Source organism: Neltuma alba, unplaced genomic scaffold, assembly GCF_004799145.2.
Source record: "Neltuma alba isolate B1F8T4 unplaced genomic scaffold, ASM479914v2 tig00011283_pilon, whole genome shotgun sequence".
Classification (NCBI taxonomy): Eukaryota; Viridiplantae; Streptophyta; class Magnoliopsida; order Fabales; family Fabaceae; genus Neltuma; species Neltuma alba.
This window is the reverse complement of record NW_021635992.1, coordinates 482,392-503,183: the sequence shown is the minus strand read 5'-3', so window position 1 is coordinate 503,183 and position 20,792 is coordinate 482,392. Positions and strand designations below refer to the sequence as shown.

The window sequence follows — 20,792 nt, the reverse complement described above, 5'->3', positions numbered from 1 at the left end:
TTAGAATGGTGATAGTGATGTCCTCCGCGATAGCTACACTGTCTTCTACGAAAAGCTATTGTCTCTAATTCCCTGTAATCTTCAAAGGTACGTACCCTGTACCGACCCCAGACCCCATTCTTCAATTCATTTGATGCTTCTAAAACTTTCATCTACTGCTCTCTTCCTCTACCATTTTATTTATTCTTTCTTTCGTTTATTTTCCTTTTTTGTTCCGGTTTCTGTGCTTATGTAATGCTCCCGCCTGCTTCGGCTAGATTCTGTTAGCCGTTTTTGATCGTCTTCTGAGGGTTTGTGCATCGATAATTATTCCCTTTTCTTGATGATTTCCCCCACTTATAGCGGTGACATTGTCTAGTTCCTGATCGCTTCGCTTTTCTTTTCTAGTTATTGTTTTTGAATTTTTCTTTTACTTTTTTTTTTTTTAACCGATCATAGTTGATGAAATACATGTTTGCGTGAAAATTTTGGCTCTGAATCGTGCATCAATTTTATAGATATTAAGTATTTGTTAGCTCGTATCTGCCATCGTCAAACAAGTTGTAGGAGTAAAAAATTGGATTTTATTTCTTGGTGCTTTCCAAGTGTGTTTTGGAATTTGGGGCTCACCATTTGTTATTCATCATGGATTCAGAAGGTTGAGGCATTTGGAAAGATGGATTTAGAACAAGAAGGAGCTAAGGATTCAAAGATAAGGGCGTTGGAAGTCAGAGCAGCAAAGATATGATATTTAGAGCCGACAAGATTGATCTGAAAAGTTTGGATGCTCAGTTAGAAAAGCACTTGAGCAAAGTCTGGTCAAGGAAATCAGACCAGGAGGCCTAAAGAAGAGTGGGAGATTGATTTGGCCAAATTGAATATTCGATATGCTTTTGCTCATGGGGCTTATGGTACTGTCTATAGGGGTACCTATGATAACCAAGAAGTTGCAGGTATTTGCCCTCTATATCCGTTTACGTACATTGATATTGTAATTGCATGCAAAATGGATGAAGCGAATTTAAGATGTGTTATGGGATGTCATTACACCCTAGAAGATTTGTTTTGTCTATTTCATTGTTGCCATTAGTGACATAGGATTGGATGGATAAGATATTTGAGAATGAACACATGCTTGGCACCTTGATTCTGGCATTAAAATGTTCCATATAATTCCATTTGCATATCCTAATTCTAGCACTCTTAGTGGGTCTAGAGGTGGAAAAATACTCGTACTTGTTGATTGCTGTAATCATTCTTCTATTCGACATTCCATGTTCTTTATAGATTATTTATCTAATTTTCTCATTGCCGCCAATTATTATTATTATTTTATTTTTTTTGGAAAAAGAAACCATTTGTGTGTAAACCATGGATCATATTTCAAACTTCTCTTGCCTCCATTTCAAAGGGCACAAATTTCAACCTGTGCACAAGTTTTGATACTTCGGTACTCTAATGTTGGTGTGTGGCCAAGTGTATGACACATTGGTACATGGTACTGGGAAATTAGTATATGCACAAGTGCACGACACTATTGTCACATGAACTTCTTTGGATAGCAGCATTTCCTCCAAGCCTGTTCTTAATTCTTCATATCACGTATTTACATATCTGCTCTGTTTTCTAGGACCAATAGCTTGCATGCTTTGTAATTAGATTTGGTCCTACAAATTGTTTAAACACAGGCCAATCTGGTGTTGAGGGTGTCAGATACAATTTCTCTTCAAGACGATGTTATGTTTGTGTTGCTTTTAAACTGCAGAATATGTCAACAATATTGATTTTCGTTCTTTATCATGGATTTGTTAAGTTGTAAGTTAAACAGGTTATGGCCGTTCTATCTGCGTTTTGTTAACTTTTATTATTTATTATTTGCCAAAATTAGATGAATTAGCCAGAACTTGGAGTTAATTTTTAAATTTATTTTTGTTAGGTTTGTTCTCTTCTATTGTTCACTTTACATAAATCTAATTGGATTGACATTCAATATTTTGTTTTACTTGAAAATTCTCACTGTTGTGATGTTGAATATTTTAGTGAAAGTATTGAACTGGGGTGAGGATGGTGTCGCCACAGCGGCTGAAACTGCTGCTTTACGTGCATCCTTTCAGCAGGAGGTTGCTGTATGGCACAAACTTGACCATCCAAATGTCACCAAAGTACAAACTCATAGTCTTCATGCTCAGGCATTTAAATTAGTGATTGTTACTTGTCACGTAGCACAGCTTATGAGATTGGGCTCTCGTGGGTGACATGCATGTCTAATCTGTAGGAATAATTACAATTTGGAGGAATGAATTAGATGTTTGGTTTTCAGGAGGAATTTTGTTTATCACAGTCTTCAAATTATAATTGTCTTTTATCTGTATTTGCCACAGTTTATTGGTGCATCTATGGGAACTTCAAATCTTAAGATTCCGGCAAATAGTTCTTCAACTAATGGGGAAACTCCTCCATCTAGAGCATGTTGTGTTGTTGTTGAGTATCTTCCTGGTGGGACATTAAAACAATTCTTAATCAGAAATAGGCGGAAGAAACTTGCTTTTAAGGTTGTGGTCCAGCTGGCTTTGGACCTCTCTAGAGGGTGAGTTCCATTTTAGTTACCTCTACAATTGTTGATTAAGAAATTGGAAAATTTTATCATTGAATTTTCCTCCATCTGCAGGCTTAGCTATCTTCACTCCAAGAAGATTGTACATCGTGACGTCAAAACAGAAAATATGTTGCTAGATGGGCAAGCACGTCTGAAAATAGCTGATTTTGGAGTCGCTCGTGTTGAAGCTATGAATCCGAGTGATATGACAGGCGAAACTGGAACCCTTGGTTACATGGCACCTGAGGTATTATTATTATTATTATTATTATTTTTTATTGGAACAACTTCTTACGTTGCCAGCTTATGATTTTATAACAAGGTTACTGTCCCAAGTTCATTGTCTTCATTCTTGTGAACATTCTTTTCACTGGGTTTATTTGCATGCTTACAATCTGATTCGTAGTTTGAAAGCCATCAGTAATCGGTCTTCAATCTTGGTGTTATGCTGAGTAGGTTCTCGAGGGCAAGCCCTACAACCATAGATGTGATGTCTACAGCTTTGGCATTTGCTTATGGGAGATTTACTGCTGTGATATGCCCTATCCAGATCTTAGCTTTGCTGATGTTTCAGCCGCAGTTGTTCGTCAGGTCAGTTCATTTCTACAATTGCAGCACTGCCACATTTTTTTTTTTTGGCCTTGGGTCTTACCAGTACAATTGCCCTTGTCAAGTCCTTGGTTGGTCTGATTCCAACATCTAGTCAAATAGTGATATGTTTGTATAAATATGTTTTATATTGAACTCTGAGAGCTATTACCACCCGTATAATTTCTTTAGCATTTAGGAAGAATGACATTTGAGTCTTTAAAAGGGAATTATTGACACTTTGGTCTCTTGAACGTATAATCCCTCTGAAATTGACAAATGTGTGATATACTATATTAACAACCTTGTTTTTGAACTAGAGGCCAAGACGATAATAATCCCCTGTGGGACTCAAATTTCATTACTCCTTATGAATATTGGATTGCTCGTGGCCTTGTATCCTAGCCTAGCAGTATGAATGCTTCCCTGCAAATGAGAGGTTACGGATTTGATTCTGCTTGTAACTTCAAGCTTCTTTTAATTTGAAAAATTGAACTGCTCTCAACATTTGAAAACGTAAAATATAACTTTTACGGATTCAACATCTTCATGGAAATGCATGACATATTATGATTTATGTGAGCCTTTTAATGGTGAAGGACATAGTGATAAAAATACTAGCTATAAGGAATTGGGATCTCTTGAAGGAGGAGGGCCCCACTTACTGAATACTTCGTAGGATCCGAACTCTGCAATAACCTTAAACGGGTCAAAACATTATAAGCTGTTTTGAGGATACTGAACATTATAAGTTGTGGGGTTGCTGTGACAGAATCTGAGGCCAGAGATTCCAAGATGTTGTCCAAGCACATTTGCAAGTATAATGAGGAAGTGCTGGGATGGGAATCCAAACAAGCGCCCAGAGATGGAAGAGGTGGTGAGAATGCTCGAAGCAGTTGATACCAGCAAAGGAGGAGGCATGATACCTGAAGATCATACTCCTAACTGCTTCTGTTTTGCACCAGTTCGGGGTCCCTGACTGACTTTTTTTCCCCCACAATTAACTTGTTTTTTTTTTTTTTTTGCTCGATTTCATTTGATTTTGATTCGGATTGGTGCCTAAATTCCTCCTGCATTATATACTTTTCTTTCTAAGACTAGTTATGGCTGCCAATTTTTAGCCTTCATGTATAGATTTATTTTTTTATTTTTTTTGGGACCGAACCATTCCTTGGACCATGCAGTCTGATGCTGAAAATATAGTCTTTTGCGCGAATTCCTGGAATTGATCTCCAGAATTTCATTTCATTTGGTCGCTTGTTTTTGTTCTCACTTGAAAGCGTCAGCCAGCAAAAGCATATTTATATTTTACCTTTCGAGTTGTTAACCTGCTTTCACTTTTCTTCATGTGTTTGTTTTTACCTTGATCCGATCTCTACATTAAGTAAATGTATATAATGTATTTAGAGGGAGACAAAAAGAGAGATGAATATAAAGATGGAATGTAAATTTCACATACAATAATTTTTTTGTATTTTTTTTCTTCGAACGTAAAGAACATGCATATTAAAAAATAATTTTATTGTTACTTTGGAAAATGAATGTCAGAATTTTGTTGTCTTCATTCAATCTTCATTCCTTTCTGTCAAGTCTGTTAAATGTGTGTACCAAAAAAAAAATTTGATTTTTGTCCTTGCAACTCTATCTGCCCTTTTTCAAGGAAAGATTGATCGAATGATTATACTTTAGATTTGTTTCATAGTAAATTTTATTTTAAAAAAATAAAATAAAATGATTTGAATTAAAATATTAGATAACAAGCAGCTATACACAAGTAGAGTTACTTGCCATACTAAAAGTGAAAAGAAGTTAGGAATAGAAGTAATATAATTTTTGACATAAGTCCTGTATATATCAATACATATAGATATGCACGCATGCATCAGCACACAATATCTCTATTGTTTTCAAATATACTACTTCCATCCTTAATATAAGAGTTAGTTAAAAATTTAATTTGATCCTAAATATAAGATATCAATCTACTTCATTTTTATATTTATCCATTTTTTCTAAAATGATTTTTGTAGTAGTTGCACATGTTAAATGTTTCATAGCTAATACACATGATTATTAATGATTATTAAAGATATTTTAGAAAAGATAACATCAATTTATTATAAATAACTAACTTAACTAATTTTCTTAATCTACTTACTTAATCAACTAGTTATTATATTAGCTATCAGAGGTAGTAACTTTCTTGAAAAGAAAATAGTGGGTATTTTTTTGGGCATGCAAAAAGAGTTTTTAAAAACAAAAATCATTGTTTAAAGGAACATAAACCAAACCGAGTTGCCAGTGATGTAGGGTCTAAATATCTATCCATATGTGTTGTTAGTTGTGGGATGACGGATGGAAAATGGGTTTGACCTGAGAAGCCAGATATTGAAGCACGGCGCCGAAATGCTTAGAAACGTAGCAATTAGTGTTTGTTCATAAGGATAATTGGGTTATACTATTTCAGATTTTAAATATAAAAGTTAGTTGACTAATTTGAGTATATTAAAAAAGTGACTTAAGTTGGTTATTTATAGAAATATATATTGTCTTTTCTAAAATATCCTTACTAATTCAAGTTTATTAATCAGAACTATTATTATTAGAATAATCAACTTGAAAAAAAATAGATAAATATAAGAGATAAAATAGATTATAGTCTTATATTTAGAATCCAAATAAAAATCAAATAAGATTTTATATTAATGATTGGAGGCAATATCATATGATAATTAGCACAATTATCGTGGACATGACGGCGGACATGATGGGAATTTGCGAAAGCCTTAATTTTCGTTGAGACTAAGGTTATCCATAGGATGGCTGCCGTGTTTTTCTCTCAAAAATTCAAAACAGAAACCGTATATTGCTTTCAATATGGTCGTACATATCATCTGCAGGATTACAGGCATTAATATGTTAATCTTGTACATCAGAATAAAAATCCTTTAATATGTGTAATTATTTTAGGGACTATTTTGAGATAAATAAATAAATACGATAGACTAAATAAATTAAAATATTATATTTAATATTAAATTAAATTTCTAATTAGTTTTTATATTTAAAATTGAAAGAAATAACACACACCAACATATAACGGGGTAATTTTTTTCAATGATGAATTTTCTTCTTTGACACGCCCACATTGTAAACACAACAATACAGACACCTTGTTCTCCAAATGCTTGGCCTCTTTTTAAAGTATTTTACGTTTCATCTACACATATACTGCCTTCGATCATATTTATAAGATCTCATTTAAAAATTACAAACAGAATTTTATAAATAGGACCAGGGACAGTATATAAATATGCTCGTCTTCATATTCCACATATAAATATCCTAATCCTCCCTGTCACCCATCTTACTTTGTTTCTGATTCCCAAGCCAGAAGCTTCTTTTGTGAGAGTCCTGCTGCTGCCTCCATCCATATCTTACATTTAACACGTCATTACCAATCTTATCCTCTCAATCCAGCTCAATGCTTCCTAGCTTTCCTAGTATTCATCTGTTCATTCGCTTGAGACGCAAAGCAACACCGAGATAATATCTTCATTAAATAATACTCCTTCAGTCCTTAATATAGAACTCAATTTTTGAGTTGGTTTTAGTCCTAAATATAAGACCCATTTATTATATTTATTAATTTTCTCTAAATTACCCTTATGGATACTTTCTCAACTATAATCAAGTAGAAGAAGGAGAGAGTATTAAGAAAGATGATTACGATTTTTAGGAAAAATATGTCACTTTTCTGATAATTAATTAACTTACCTAACTTCCTTAATCTAATCAAATTAGTTAAATAGGTCTTATATTAAGATAGGAGGAGTAATATAATAAGGAGGATGTTTGTTGTAACTTAATTAGGGCAGAGTGGGAATTTCGCTGACCTCCTCTTAAAGTGGCAACCGGTGTGCATCTGAAAGTTGTCTTGAAATTTCAATGACATCTTTCTTTCCTTTTTTTTTTTTTTTTTTGAGATCTTCCCAAACAACTATACACAAATGAAGTTATTAATATGCTAAAATAAAATGAAATTAGGGAATAAATTCATGTTCTAGTGGGGGAAAAGATATCCTAATCCTATATACATATATATATATATATATATATCTGTCACCCATCTTACTTGTTTTGATTCCACAAGCTAGGGAAAGCTCGTTGTATAAGAGTATCGTGCGTGTGTGTGTCCATATAAAACTTATACATATAACAAATTGCGAATATTATCCTCACAAATACAGTTCATGCTTGCCTGACCCAATCGCTGATAATAGGAAGTTTCCCAATAAAAGATATAATCACATGATAAAAGCAAACTTTAAATTAAACTATTTAGGGAATTGGATCAAATCAGGTGGGTTCACGTTAGGGGTAGAGTGGTAAATACGTAGATGACCTTCATCTCTTCTGTTCTATAAACAGGGAGATCAGGTGGCGGCGACTTTGTACGTAGGCGCAGGAAGATATCAGGAAACAAATGGGGAAGGGAACGGCATCGTTTATGAGGGAATGGCTGGAGAAGTGTGGAGGGTATGCCGTGATAGACGGCGGGTTGGCGACGGAGCTTGAACGGCACGGCGCTGATCTCAAAGATCCACTGTGGAGCGCCAAATGCCTCCTCACTAACTCTACCTCCCATCATCTCCTCAGAAAGGTACTCCTTTGTGTGACACGGTTTCTATTATAAACCAAGGTGGTGTTTGGATTCCTGCCGAAAATGTTTCTCATTTTTCATAAATCGGGATAAATTTTTTATATATTTAGTTTGTATACCGTAAAATTACTTTTAAAATCATAGTTTGGTTTCTATCCAAACACCTCTGGTCCTTAATATAAGAGTTTGTTTGACTTTTAATTTGGTCATAAATATAAGACCTCAATCCACTTTATCTCTCATATTTATCTATTTTTTCAAGTTAGCCATTGTAATAGTTGCACATGTTAAATATTTCATCAAATAACACTTGATTAGGAAAGGTATTTTAGGATAGACAACACATTTATTACTACCTCCGGTCCTTAATATAAGACCCTGTTTGACTTTTATTTTGATCTTAAATATAAGACCCCAATCCACTTTGTCTCTCATATTTCCTCAATTTTTTTCAAGATAATCCTTCTAATAATTATAGTTCTAGTTAATACACTTGATTAGTAAGGATATTTTAGGAAAAAAAAAACATCTATTTATGACAAATAATTAACTCAACTTCCTTCCTTAATCTCCTCAAATTAGTCAACTGGCTCTTATAATTAAAACCGGAGGTAGTATAAACAACTAATTTAATTAATTTCTTTGATCTACTTAAATTAATCAACTAATTTCTACATTAAAGATTAGAGTTAGTATACATATACATGTGTGCGTCTCCTTTTCTCTTTTATACTAACACATATCATCATGGTAGCTAAATATATAATTAATAATCACAGTATTTACAAGACGTTTTCCATATCTAGTAGATAAAACTATTAATATAAGCGCGTTGATGATTTTTTTTTTATATGCTGCGTGATTACAAATTGATTATTACAAATTAGTTAATTAAGTAATCAAACAATTACGTTGTTGTGAAACAGGTCCACCTAGATTACCTCGACGCCGGAGCAAACATAATAATAACGGCATCGTATCAGGTAAAGCGCATAGCACCTCAAATTTTTAATATAAGTGTTGTGTAACTAATTTGAAGAAATTAAAAAAATTAAATTAGTTAAATATAATAAATATGTGCTGGTTTTTTAAAACTACACTATTTAGTCATGTGTATTGAACATTATATATTTTAAAAGCATGTGAATTAAGATCTTATATTTAAAATTAAATTCAATATGTAACTAAATCTTATATTTGCTACAAAATTCATTCATTCCGTCATTCATTTGACTGGCCTCTTGTTAGCTTTCCCTTTTACGCACGCATATAAGAGAGTTGCTTTGTATGCTGAGACTTTTATTCTCATTCTTTTTGTAAAAAAAAAATATAAAAAATAACAATAAAAATCTATATAAATTATTAATGATATATGAGGATATTTTAAAAAAAATAAAAATGACTACAATAATTCATTATTTATTATAACTTTTTTCTTCTCAAATTAATATTTGAACTATGAAATTTTGAAGGGCTAGATTGAAAAATATTTCCAAAAGATCCAGTTGAAAAATAAACGATATCTAAGCCACTTAATCATTAATTTACGGTTTTATATACTTTTTTTTTGTCCCAGACGAGTTAGTCCCTCCCGTTATTAATGTACGGATGATATAGCTGCTGATGCAAGATTTAGAAAAGGGTTAAATTAATTATCTGTAAAAAAAAAAGTGCTGATTTATCCAGAATGCCATTTTTAATCATTTAAATATGAGCTATCCTGAAAATTCTTTTAATATGCATAATTAATAAAAATAATTTATGAAAAAATTATAAATTTGAGAAACAAAATAAGTTGAAATTTATGACTAAAGTAAATTTTTTAATTTCTGCATTTAAGATCAGCGGGAGTACATTATGTTTCATTATTGCTCGTTTAAAATTTTATATCATATTATATCAGATGCTTAATATAAAATCTAATTGATTAGTTTGGAGAGATTAAAAGAAATTAAATAAATTACTTTAAAATATTATATTTATCTTTATTTTTCTAAGCTAATAATAGATGAGAAAGTAGATGGGGGAAGTGAATGATATGTTTTATGAGTTCAAACTTTTGTAATGCGTCAGTTCTGCAACTTTTTTCGCATGTAGTGTGCAAAATTTTGATTGTAAGTTTTTAATCGCGTCAATGGCTAATGCAATGGTTAATACTTTACTCCATCTTCCATTTTTCCAAAATCCCTTTGATCTCAAGATTCTCACAATTATTTAACACAAATATTTGAAATAAGTCGAAATTTCTAATTATTTGCACTGACCGTGGATCACAAGGGTTTACCGCTAGTTTCAAAGAAATCATGTAACCCTTGTTATAATTGAATAATTTTTGAATTTTTAAAAAATTAGTTAACTTAGTCTTATAGTGATATACTAACTCCGATCCTAAATACTCCTCCGGTCCTTAATATAAGACCCAATTGGTGAGTTGGTTTTGGTCCTAAATATAAGACCCATTTCTCATATTTATCAATTATCTCTAAATTACCTCTATGGATACTCTTTCAACCATAATCAAGTAGAAAAGAAAGATAGGGTATTAAGAAATATGATTATGGTATTTTAGGAAAAACGTGTCATATTTCTTATAATTAACTAACTTACCTAACTTTTTTAATCTAATCAAATTAGTTAAATGGATCTTATATTAAGGACCGGAGGAGTATAAGAGTTAGTTGATTTGAGTAGATTAAAGAAATAAATTATGTTGGTTATTTGTAATAAATACTCCCCCGGTCCTTAGTATAAGACTCAATTGTTGAGTTGATTTTGGTCCTAAATATAAGACCTATTTCTCATATTTATTAATTTTCTCTAAATTATCCATATAGATATTCCCTCAATTATAATCAAGTAGAAGAGAACAAGGAGATATTAAGAAAGATGATTATGATGTTTTAGGAAAAATGTCACATTTCTTATAATTAACTAACTTACCTAACTTTTTTAATCTAATCAAATTAGTTAAATGGATCTTATATTAAAAACGAGAGGAGTATATGTTTTTCTTAAAATATCCTTGCTAATCAAGTGTATTGGCTGGAACTAACATTATTAGAAGGACTACCTTAAGAAAGAATTCATAAATATAAAAAACAAAATGGATTAGGGTTTTATATTTAGAATCAAAATAAAAATCAAACGATATCTTATATTAAGAATTGGAGCGTGTATGTATATTAAAAACATAAATTTAGTGACATCTACGCAGACGAGTAGATTGTTTCATTTTGCCGCTTCATTTGGGTTGGAAGCAGGCCACCCTTCAGGGATTTGAGGCAAAAGGGTTTTCAAGAGAGGAAGGTGAAGCTCTACTTCGAAGCAGCGTAGAAATTGCACGCGAGGCTCGAGACATCTACAACGGTCGATGCACCAAAAATTCCTGTGACCGCATCAGAAATGGAAGATCATGCACGCCTCCAATTCTGATTGCTGCTTCTGTGGGAAGCTATGGCGCTTATTTGGCTGACGGATCTGAATATAGGTGAAGTACTGAGACCCAACCTTTCACATTTCGAAACTCTTCACTATCTTCTTCTCTGAATTTGGATTATTCATTCTTGTTTCTTTTCGCAGAGGGGACTACGGCGATGCAGTTACGGTTGAGACGCTGAAAGATTTCCACAGGAGACGACTTCAGATTCTTGCTGATTCTGGTCCTGACTTGATTGCGTTTGAAACCATTCCAAACAAACTCGAAGCTCAGGTATCTATAATCTCATGAGTCATATAACTTGGATTTTTCGTTCTTATTTAAAGTCCGACGAATCAATTCTGGAAATGATCAACAAGTAAAAACAGAGAATGCAAAAACTGCAATTCAAAGCCTGTCATAGATTTGCTTGATGCTGTACAACCTTGTTTGATTCGCTTGGATTTATTTATTTAATGGAGGCATACGTTGAACTTCTTGAGGAAGAAGGGATAGAAATTCCTGCGTGGTTTTCTTTTAGTTGTAAGGATGGAAGCAATGTGGCTAGTGGTGACTCCATCTCGGAGTGTGCCTCCATTGCTGATTCATGCGAGCGAGTTGCTGCAATTGGAGTTAATTGTACAGCTCCTAGATATATTCACTCACTCGTTGAATCCATAGCCAAGGTAAGGGACTCTTCAAATCTAGTTATGCCGTGGGGATTGTATTATTCTAAAATAGATCCCATGCTTGTTCTGTAATTTGTGTGACTATTTCAGGTTACCGATAAACCAGTACTTATATACCCCAATAGTGGCGAGACTTACGATGCAGAGAGCAAGCAATGGGTGGTGAGCCCCCTGTCTGGTTCTCTCTTTGTATATAGCCACAACTTTATTGATGTTCACCTAATCCCGGTTCAAACCTATCTTCTTAACCTTATTTCTAATTGGTTCTCCTTCTTAAATAATGAATGGTTAAAACTCAATGAGTGGCGAGTTCCCAGTCTGGGACTTGCAAGTCATGCAATAAGGTGGATTCTTCACTGAGAAATGGCCAATATTTGTTTATCTACGGAATTGTTGGCCAGTACATTGTAAGATAAGTTGAATGTCCTTCAAATGAAAAGCCTGAAATCAAATGTATAATGCAGAAATCAAGTGGAGCGGGACATGAAGATTTTGTGTCATACGTAGTAAAGTGGCGACAAGCCGGTGCTTCCCTTTTTGGTGGCTGTTGCAGGACTACTCCTACTACTATCAAAGCCATAACTAAGGCATTGTCTGCGAAAGCGTCTGTCGATGATAATCACAATTCTTAGTGTCTGCCCTCCACTGCATTTTGCTACGATGGAAGAAATGAATGCAATGTTTAAATGGTTATGTTCTGTCTTTGGGATTTGCATTCATTTCGTTTTTTTTTTTTTTGGTATTATTATGATTATTGTTATTACTACAATTTGTCGGTCTAGATTGAGATTTAAACAAGAATCTTTTAAAATGAACACAATAGATTTTTGGGTCATATTTATTTATATTATTTCTAACAAAAAACACGTCAACAAAATGTAACTTACCTTATAAAACAACATCGAGTAATATAGCATGTCCATAAAATTCAGATGAATAGCCATCTTCCAAGAGTGCAAACTTCACTATAGCAAAAGAAAAACAATGAATGCAGACGTCAACTGTGAACACCACTTGTTCTCAACGTGAAAAACGAAAAAAAGATGCTTCACTCAGCTTGAGATAGGAACATTTGCATGATGCCTAATTTGTCTCAGAGAAGAAAAGTAGCTGATCGCCTAAATTAAAGAAGCATTCCCCATTCAATCAAGCTCCGACAATTTCTTGGGGCTCCTCAGTCATTGTTTCATCTGCAGGTCTGTCTACCTTCACACCAAGATCTTCCGTATGATCACCGTGAACCTAATCGGACCATGTGATCAAGGCATTGGATTAGTCTAGAAACAAAGGTAGTAATTATATGCTTGTGACCACAAAATAAAGAACTTTTAGCCAGGCAGATGACAAGAGATCTTATCTATTCTCAACAATGTGCGTTTGATTCTTCTTAGGAGAAGTATATGAGTAAAATACTAAATGCACTAAGCCAATCAAGAGGAAGTGCTCTTAAGATTACCTAGGGAGGACATAATATAGATAAATTCCAAAGATGCCCAGGATATAAATAATACCCAGGTTAATATATACAGTACATAGTTCGTCAATCATTTCTAAAGGAAATTTGGGATAAGAAAGCTACCTCCATCAGTTTTCCGAGATCAAATTTGGGAGCTTTCAAAATCTTGACTTTTCTAATGAACACATTTTGCAGAGGGTAAATGCTAGACGTTGCCCTTTCAATCTCTTTGCCGATCATCTCTGGAATGAACTTGCTAACCAGCTCTTTCAAATCACAGGACGTAGCCTCTTTTGTCATGATCTCCCTCATCTTCCGGCGGATCTAAAAGAGAAAACAGTGCATTTATAAAAAATTCAATCTTCTACTGTGAGAAAAAGACGGAAGATAAAACCAATTCTCCCCTAATCAAATCCAGAAGCAAAATGACAAGCGCGTAACCAAAAAGCATACAAAATAACAGAGCTATGATATCAATTACTTCATGCCCATTGAATTATGGTTATTACATTATAGATATTTCATCATAGCAAAACACCAGTAAAACCGTGAATATTATTATGATGCAAGTTGAAATCAAAAGCTACCATTTTTTCCATGTTACAAACAAGTTAGTGAAATATACCTGTCTAATCTGGCTTGATTGAGCATAGCAGGTCCTCTTCACCTGGTTTGCACGTCTCTTTGTAAATCCAATGCAGAACATCCTCAACGTGTAATTATCAGTGGTTTTCACATCCACATGAGCTTCTATTAAAGTTTGCCATTTCCGCACCAATGACCTCAACTTGTCAGTTGTAAAATTCATTCCCTAAAGATTGCAGGATTTCGTTAAACAACAAAGATCATTAAAAAGCATTTGATTATAATATGAGCAAACAACATTGCAGTGGATCCATCATACCCAGAAATTTGTCAGAACGTTCTTCCCTTGAACATCCTCAGCTCTCAACCTAATCTTCCTATAGGCATGGTCCTCATCACGTTGGAGATCAGCCAATGAAACTTCAAACACTCGATGTTTAAGTCCTTCAGAAGCAATCTGATATTTACAACAAATGCAACCCATATAAGCATGCGGCCATGCACAAGCCTCTAACATGGAAATTGGTATTTATACCAAAGGCGGCGTAAGTTACGACTTTACACCATAACCCACACCAATAAAGTAAAAACTTAAGTGATTGAATAGCACCAAGGAAATCAAAGACAATAAATGCTACCAAAATAACACTCATCTAGGTGAAGAATATTCAGCGAAGAAAGAAAGGAAAATAATAAAAATAGAGGCTCACTATATGGACCTTGAAAATAACGCACAAGCCAATTCTGGTTAACATGCATTGGAAGCATAGAATAAGAGCTCAAAAGTGACAAGGCACTAGCATAAATCAACTATCAGTCCTTGAATAGTAAAATGAATGGAAGGTAACTAGTCCAAGAATGAGAAATTAAAAGGAAAAAAAATGCATAGCATGTACAGAAAATAAAATTTAAAGCCAGGTCCTATAAATAAGATAAAATTAGATTCTATCAGTAACGTCGAAGAAACTAAAATCATTTGACCCCACAGCATCGAAAAACCAACACGCACAATATTTATACCCCAGAGCATCAATAAACGACATGTTAATGGTCATTCAAAAACCACATTTTAAGGATTTTTAAAGAAAAAATTCAAGAAGCATAAACGCTAAACACGTTTTGAGGCCATATTACAATTCCCCTTCGCCATAAATTTTCACTAAGACGGAGCATTAAAAACAAAGATTGACAGAGAAAATATGAATAAAATTACCTTGGTCCCCTGCGTGCGAGTAACGAGGGTCTTGCCCACATTCTTCTCTTTGAAAACAGAAGGGGCTTTAATATCATACCAGTCCTTCTTAGCAAAGGGATCCGCTCTGAATAAAAGCCAAAAAATCAAAAATAAGAAAGGACCACATAAAAACGCCAAACACAGAATGCAAAACTGGTGAAAATGGAAGTTTACGCACGCCTTCTTCTTGCCACCCTTCTTGCCCTTGGAGATCCTCTTGTTTTTACCTACAGCCATGTTCGATGACTGGAGCTTCTTCTGCTATGCAGCCGACAGCCGAATTCAGGGCAAAACTCAGCGGGGAAGATAACCCTATGTGGTTGCCTGCCCTCAGTTATATACCTCCTCGTCAGTTTAATTTTCGCCCCGCTTCGGATTAAAATAAAATTAAATATTAATTAAAAAGAATTAATTTAATTTTTTAATTGATTTTGATTCCTCAAATTTTAAATTATAGACTTTAGTCCCTTAAAAAAATTAAATAATTCATTTTTTTCAATTATAGAAATCAATATTTTAAATAAAAAAATTTGAGAAACTAAAATCTATAATTTAAAATTTAAAAAATCAAAATCAAAATCACAATAAATTCTAGGGATAAAAAATCTAAAAGTTAAACACAAAAATGTGTATTTTTTTTTTCTTTTCCCTTCTTTTACCTGAAATAATTTAGATTATTAGATAACTAAAATTTTTTAGTTCTGTCACGTCACGTTCTGCTAACATTTCTTTGAGAATATAAAATAGTATATTATTTTCATACATCAATTAAAATAAAATTATCTATTAAAATTATTTTTTCTTTGAAAGGTCTCTTGAAAGTTAAATCTACTTTCTCATGTGTGTGTTTCCGTATCCAAACTTTGGAGTTCATTGAATTTATGACTTATAGGGCCATGATCACATTTCATATGTACCATTACTTCTGTTGGCATAAATGTAATTATAGCTGCTGGTTTTAAAAAAAAAAGAAAAGGTAATTATAGCTTTATACATAGCATTATTAAAGAATATAAGATTTTTATTTTAATACACATATAAATATATATTAAAATATGATTTTAATTTTTATCAACCATCATTCATGAATTGAAATACTAAAAATACTAAAATCATGTATTACTTATTTTTATTGAAGAGCGGTTTTCAACAAAAAATCAAACATACTAGTAAAAATATCACTAATAATCGAATCATATCATAGTTAAATCAATGCAAATATGTAGTAGAGCCCTATCTTTCACTGCCATGGCTACCACCACAAGCAGCATACCCATTGGTATTAACCACCATTTTGCAAATACATGAATGATTCATCCTGCTTGTGTAGGACTTTCACCCCTAATCCTCCTTCCTCTTCTCCTATTCATTCTTATCTCATCCTAGCGAATGAGATTTTTCTTAGCCTCCTGATGTGATCCCCAGCGGAAATTTCTGCTGATAAACTCAGGAGGGCTAAAAGCAAGTGTCTAAAGCATCCCTACACCTCTAATAGATCACACTCAAAAAATAGAATGTTCAGATTTCGTTACCAACATGGTTCTACTTAAGATATACTCATATTTATTCAATCTTAGCACACAAATATATCATATAGAATTTATTGATTTTGTATAAAGCGACAATTCGCAAGTACACAAGAGGTGTGTGAATCAATACGGTCTTAAAATATTCAAAATCACTTTTCCAACCCAAAAAAAAAAAAAAATATTCAAAATCACTTATTTCCCAAAAAGAACATTCAAGATTACACCAAAAATTCTCTCCCACCTCAAAATTCAGAAATGAACAATAGGACAGCCACCATGCAATAATGAACAGGTTAGCGATCAACACTGCACTATCACTTATCAGTCTGACAATGCAAGAGGCAGTGCCGGAAAACAGGTGGAAGCAAATTTTTGCATCTCTGAATCAATGCCTCCCAGATTCTCCATCCTTCTTTTGCAGGGAATTTGGGGAAGAGAACAGTTGCAGGTGGGGATTTCTTTAGGAGAATACATACTTGTTTCTCCCGACCAGAATGAAAGTATAATTCAACGAACTTGATTAAACTAAACTGGTACTGCCTCTGGTGTTCTGCCTTCACTTGAGGGAACCAAACTATCATAGTACTCAACCAGAACCTCCCAGCCACCAGGGCACATGAATCCATCAGGCGGACTTTCTTTATTCCTTGCGAGCGTTCTCATCTGGAAAAATCAACTTAGTTAAGATACAAGACATTGTTAAACAAATAAAAATAGACTAGTAACATCTTCACATAAGCATCATCCTTTTAGCCTAGGAAACGGAGCTGTATTCTCTAAATTTGACCTTATTAAAGTTCCTACTACCAACACGGACTGTGATGCTTTGAAGTTCTTGAAAATTTACAGTGGAGATTTTGGAAAGAAAATGACACAACAGTTCAAAACCTTGCATGAGTAGATCGTACTAATTTTCTAAGATAAGGATCACATCAGTATCTTTTTCTTTCTGAAATTTAAAGGATCAGAATCCTAAAAATACTGAGCTGAAGGGCATGATGCTGTTACACATACCTTGGTTCCTGATATAAAGAGGAAATCTTGAGGCCTAGAGGGGTCAAAGAAAGCCATTTTGCCCCGAGTCTTGTCATATGCAGCAACCTGCAGACAGACAGATATTATCACCAGGGATGTCAAAGAATAGCTTCACTAAAAGCTTGTCTTGATAAGGAAGAGAAGTATTCAAGTACCCTAAAGGGAAGAATGTTTAGACGCTCGAGTCCAGGTGCCATACTCAACACCTTCTTGCCATGGTCAGCATCATATAAATCTCTCTTCTCAGTTGGGTGGCCCATGCCTGCAGGGTCCCGACCAACAATGTAGAAGTTTGCCCCTGCATTGATCCTAGCCTTTGCATGCCACTGTACCTCAGTTGGTCCAGCATAGTGCATGGGAGAAGGGAATATTGATACTACTGTCGTCTCTGGGTCCAGAACACCATCCTCAAGCACCTAATGAAAAAAAAACAAATATCATGTGATTTTCATCTTATAAGGAAATATAATTTCATTCATTAGGGAAGTTTACTGATTTTCTTAGTAAGCAAGTTACTTTCTTTGGCTAACCAAGAAGGTTCCAGTGGGCCATGCAAAAAAATAGAACGCAAGCACAATATCCTGTTATTTTTTTTCAGAGAATGAAAAGAAAACAAAAGGTATTGCTCCAACAAATTTACATTGACGCTTGACATTATGCATACCTTCTCATGCTGTCTCATACGCCAATTGAGCGGAACATCATCTGCTTTAGTGAATCCTCCCAGTGGGTGGAGCAAGAGGATGGGATTCTTATAGCCCATCTCAAGAAGTCGCTTACGAGTATCAGTCATCAGCAAAGCATGACCATTGTGAACAGGATTTCGGAGCTGGAAAGCAAACACGGCATCTGCATTGCGTCTAGTGAACTCTTCACGGAGTTCTGCAGGAGACAGCCTAAAACGATCAAGGCCATCATTGTACTTGATTGCTTCGATAACCTCTAGGTCACCCCCTATCAGCCAATTGCCAGCATGAGTTATAGCTTCTTCAGCATAAGGTAGGCCAGGAGCAGTTGTTCCCCAAGTACGAGCTACTCTCTCTTCCTTGGGGTGCTTATAAATCTCAACACTAAAATAACCGAAAGAACAATTTATTAGCCACAATGGAACAATTGCAATTGACCAATTGAGAACATAATGATAGTATTTTTCACTGCAGAAATCATGTGTAAAATTTTTGAGATGACTAACGTGGATTTAGACCAAATACTGTCAAACACATAAAGAATGGAATGATACAAAAGTTGGATCACTGTGTGTCAAAATGGGCCTTGAATGATAAACCTAGTTGTGCGCAACAATCAACTAAAACAAGCCTGACATTATTTACCACAAACACAAAACATGATAAATTTCAGTACATTAAAGGCAAGCCGAACAGATCATAAAATCCACAATGTCAACCAAAGAGCTCAAGTCCGTGCGACGCTCCCTGCGGAACACAACAGTGGTTTCTAAGCACGCAAGAGCGGTCAAATGTTTAACAATTGGAAATTTTTCAATGTTTTTGTCAAGGTTAGCTTGCATAATCAATTCGTAGTCAATCAAGTATGAAAACGACTCATTCCCAGGTATACCCAATTTGAATTCTGGGGTCTCTTCCTTCCCATTTTCTTTCTATTCTTCACAAAATCTTATACCCACGTAATCATCTTTAGCACTGTGAAAAGATAACCCTTGCATGAAGAAGCCAACTAAGCCTTTGTATGTGGATAGAAAAATTTCAAGGATTAAACATACAACCACAAGATCAATAAACGTCAAAAAGTAATGTCATTTCATTTTAATATGCACTAGTTTTTCAGTATTTACGAGTTTGAAGAGAGGAAATGTAGAGTCTTACTCTTTCAAAATGGCCACAGGATTGCCCTGTGAGTCAAAGAGAGCAACATCCCTGGACTCGCCGATCAAATGCTTCTGTTCATCATCAATGGCAAGCACGATCGGCACAGACATGTTCACAACCGATCCATCATGGAGCCGAAGCGAGTTGAAATGAAGCGTTTGGAGGAACTCCGTCTCTCTCATGAACCCACTTAGCGGGCTAGCCCACCCTTCGCTAAGCACATGAACCCATTCCACATCAATCTTGGAAAGTTGGATCCTGGGCATAGACAAAGCCTCCCTCCTCTTTCTGTTCCTCTGAGATTCCTCAACAACAAGATTCACCAACCTCCCACCATCGGGTTCGATCAACGCGTTGGAGACTCTGAGTCTCGGATAGGGTTTCTGCTTGGAGGCAAGAGAAATCTTGAAGGAAGGAGCAAAATGGGTGTGGAAGCTGTTGGAGAGAGAATGAGATGGGAAGGTAGTTTGGGAAGTAATTGTCGTGGCCATGGAACAAACTGAGTACAAAGAAAGAAAATCAACGTGAAGAGAAGAATGAGGCAGCGAAATAGGATAGGGGATGGAGAATCGAATCTGGGTTTGGTTTGCGTGGAAACGTAGAGGATGTGTTGTTTATATAGGAGGGAACTTGATGAAAGCCACTGGATTCAGGGGGATGAACCTGGACCCTTTTCTGGCGTTTCCCTGTTGATTCTGTCATAAACGGACGAGTCTTTGCAGGCACTGTTGTGTCTAGTGACAGTGAACAAGTCAACAAAGTCCGATGAAGCAGGGGAAATTACCTTTACTACCCTGACTTGATCAGTATTCACCGTTCATTCATATTCATAATTGCCTAAACGATAAAAAATGTATTTTTAAGTCCATTATGTGAGATTTTGTTTTTGGCTTCTTAATTTTATAAAGTGCATTTTTAATTTTAACACTGTTAGCAAAAAAACGTGATGAGATTAAAATTTTGTATATTGATAACACGTTCTTAAATATTAATATATTTTTCTGATTCATATTATAAAAAGATTTTTAGAAGGAATTTTTAATCTATTTTATAAGATATTTTGATAATTTTAATGAAAATTAAATATTTTTTCTTATATATGCCCCATATTTAATAGGTTAACTAGAGATGAAAAAAATTAATACGATATTACAATTTAGTATGGTTAATAAAAAT

General features: G+C 34.4%; 3 protein-coding genes and 1 pseudogene across 3 annotated transcripts; 2 read left to right on the top strand and 2 right to left on the bottom strand.

Moving 5' to 3' along the window:
* The first annotated feature begins 702 nt into the window (after positions 1 to 702).
* On the top strand, positions 703 to 4,301 carry LOC114711227 (serine/threonine-protein kinase STY13-like; annotated as a pseudogene).
* Positions 4,302 to 7,664: 3,363 nt separating this feature from the next.
* On the top strand, positions 7,665 to 12,086 carry LOC114711199 (homocysteine S-methyltransferase 3-like). Its single transcript, XM_028895563.1, has 5 exons — positions 7,665 to 7,826; positions 8,753 to 8,809; positions 11,087 to 11,313; positions 11,406 to 11,535; positions 11,724 to 12,086. Exons 1-5 carry the CDS (start codon positions 7,674 to 7,676, stop codon positions 12,000 to 12,002), a joined length of 846 nt encoding a protein of 281 aa, XP_028751396.1. The 5' UTR covers positions 7,665 to 7,673; the 3' UTR covers positions 12,003 to 12,086.
* A 712-nt stretch (positions 12,087 to 12,798) lies between these two features.
* Positions 12,799 to 15,516, bottom strand: LOC114711200 (40S ribosomal protein S3a). Its single transcript, XM_028895564.1, has 6 exons — positions 15,384 to 15,516; positions 15,185 to 15,290; positions 14,291 to 14,428; positions 14,012 to 14,197; positions 13,510 to 13,710; positions 12,799 to 13,172 (listed from the first exon to the last, which is right to left on the bottom strand). Exons 1-6 carry the CDS (start codon positions 15,440 to 15,442, stop codon positions 13,077 to 13,079), a joined length of 786 nt encoding a protein of 261 aa, XP_028751397.1. The 5' UTR covers positions 15,443 to 15,516; the 3' UTR covers positions 12,799 to 13,076.
* A 1,393-nt stretch (positions 15,517 to 16,909) lies between these two features.
* On the bottom strand, positions 16,910 to 20,199 carry LOC114711198 (ATP sulfurylase 1, chloroplastic). The gene is made up of 5 exons (XM_028895562.1): positions 19,614 to 20,199; positions 18,434 to 18,839; positions 17,925 to 18,185; positions 17,749 to 17,835; positions 16,910 to 17,397 (listed from the first exon to the last, which is right to left on the bottom strand). Exons 1-5 carry the CDS (start codon positions 20,105 to 20,107, stop codon positions 17,260 to 17,262), a joined length of 1,386 nt encoding a protein of 461 aa, XP_028751395.1. The 5' UTR covers positions 20,108 to 20,199; the 3' UTR covers positions 16,910 to 17,259.
* Positions 20,200 to 20,792: the final 593 nt, after the last annotated feature.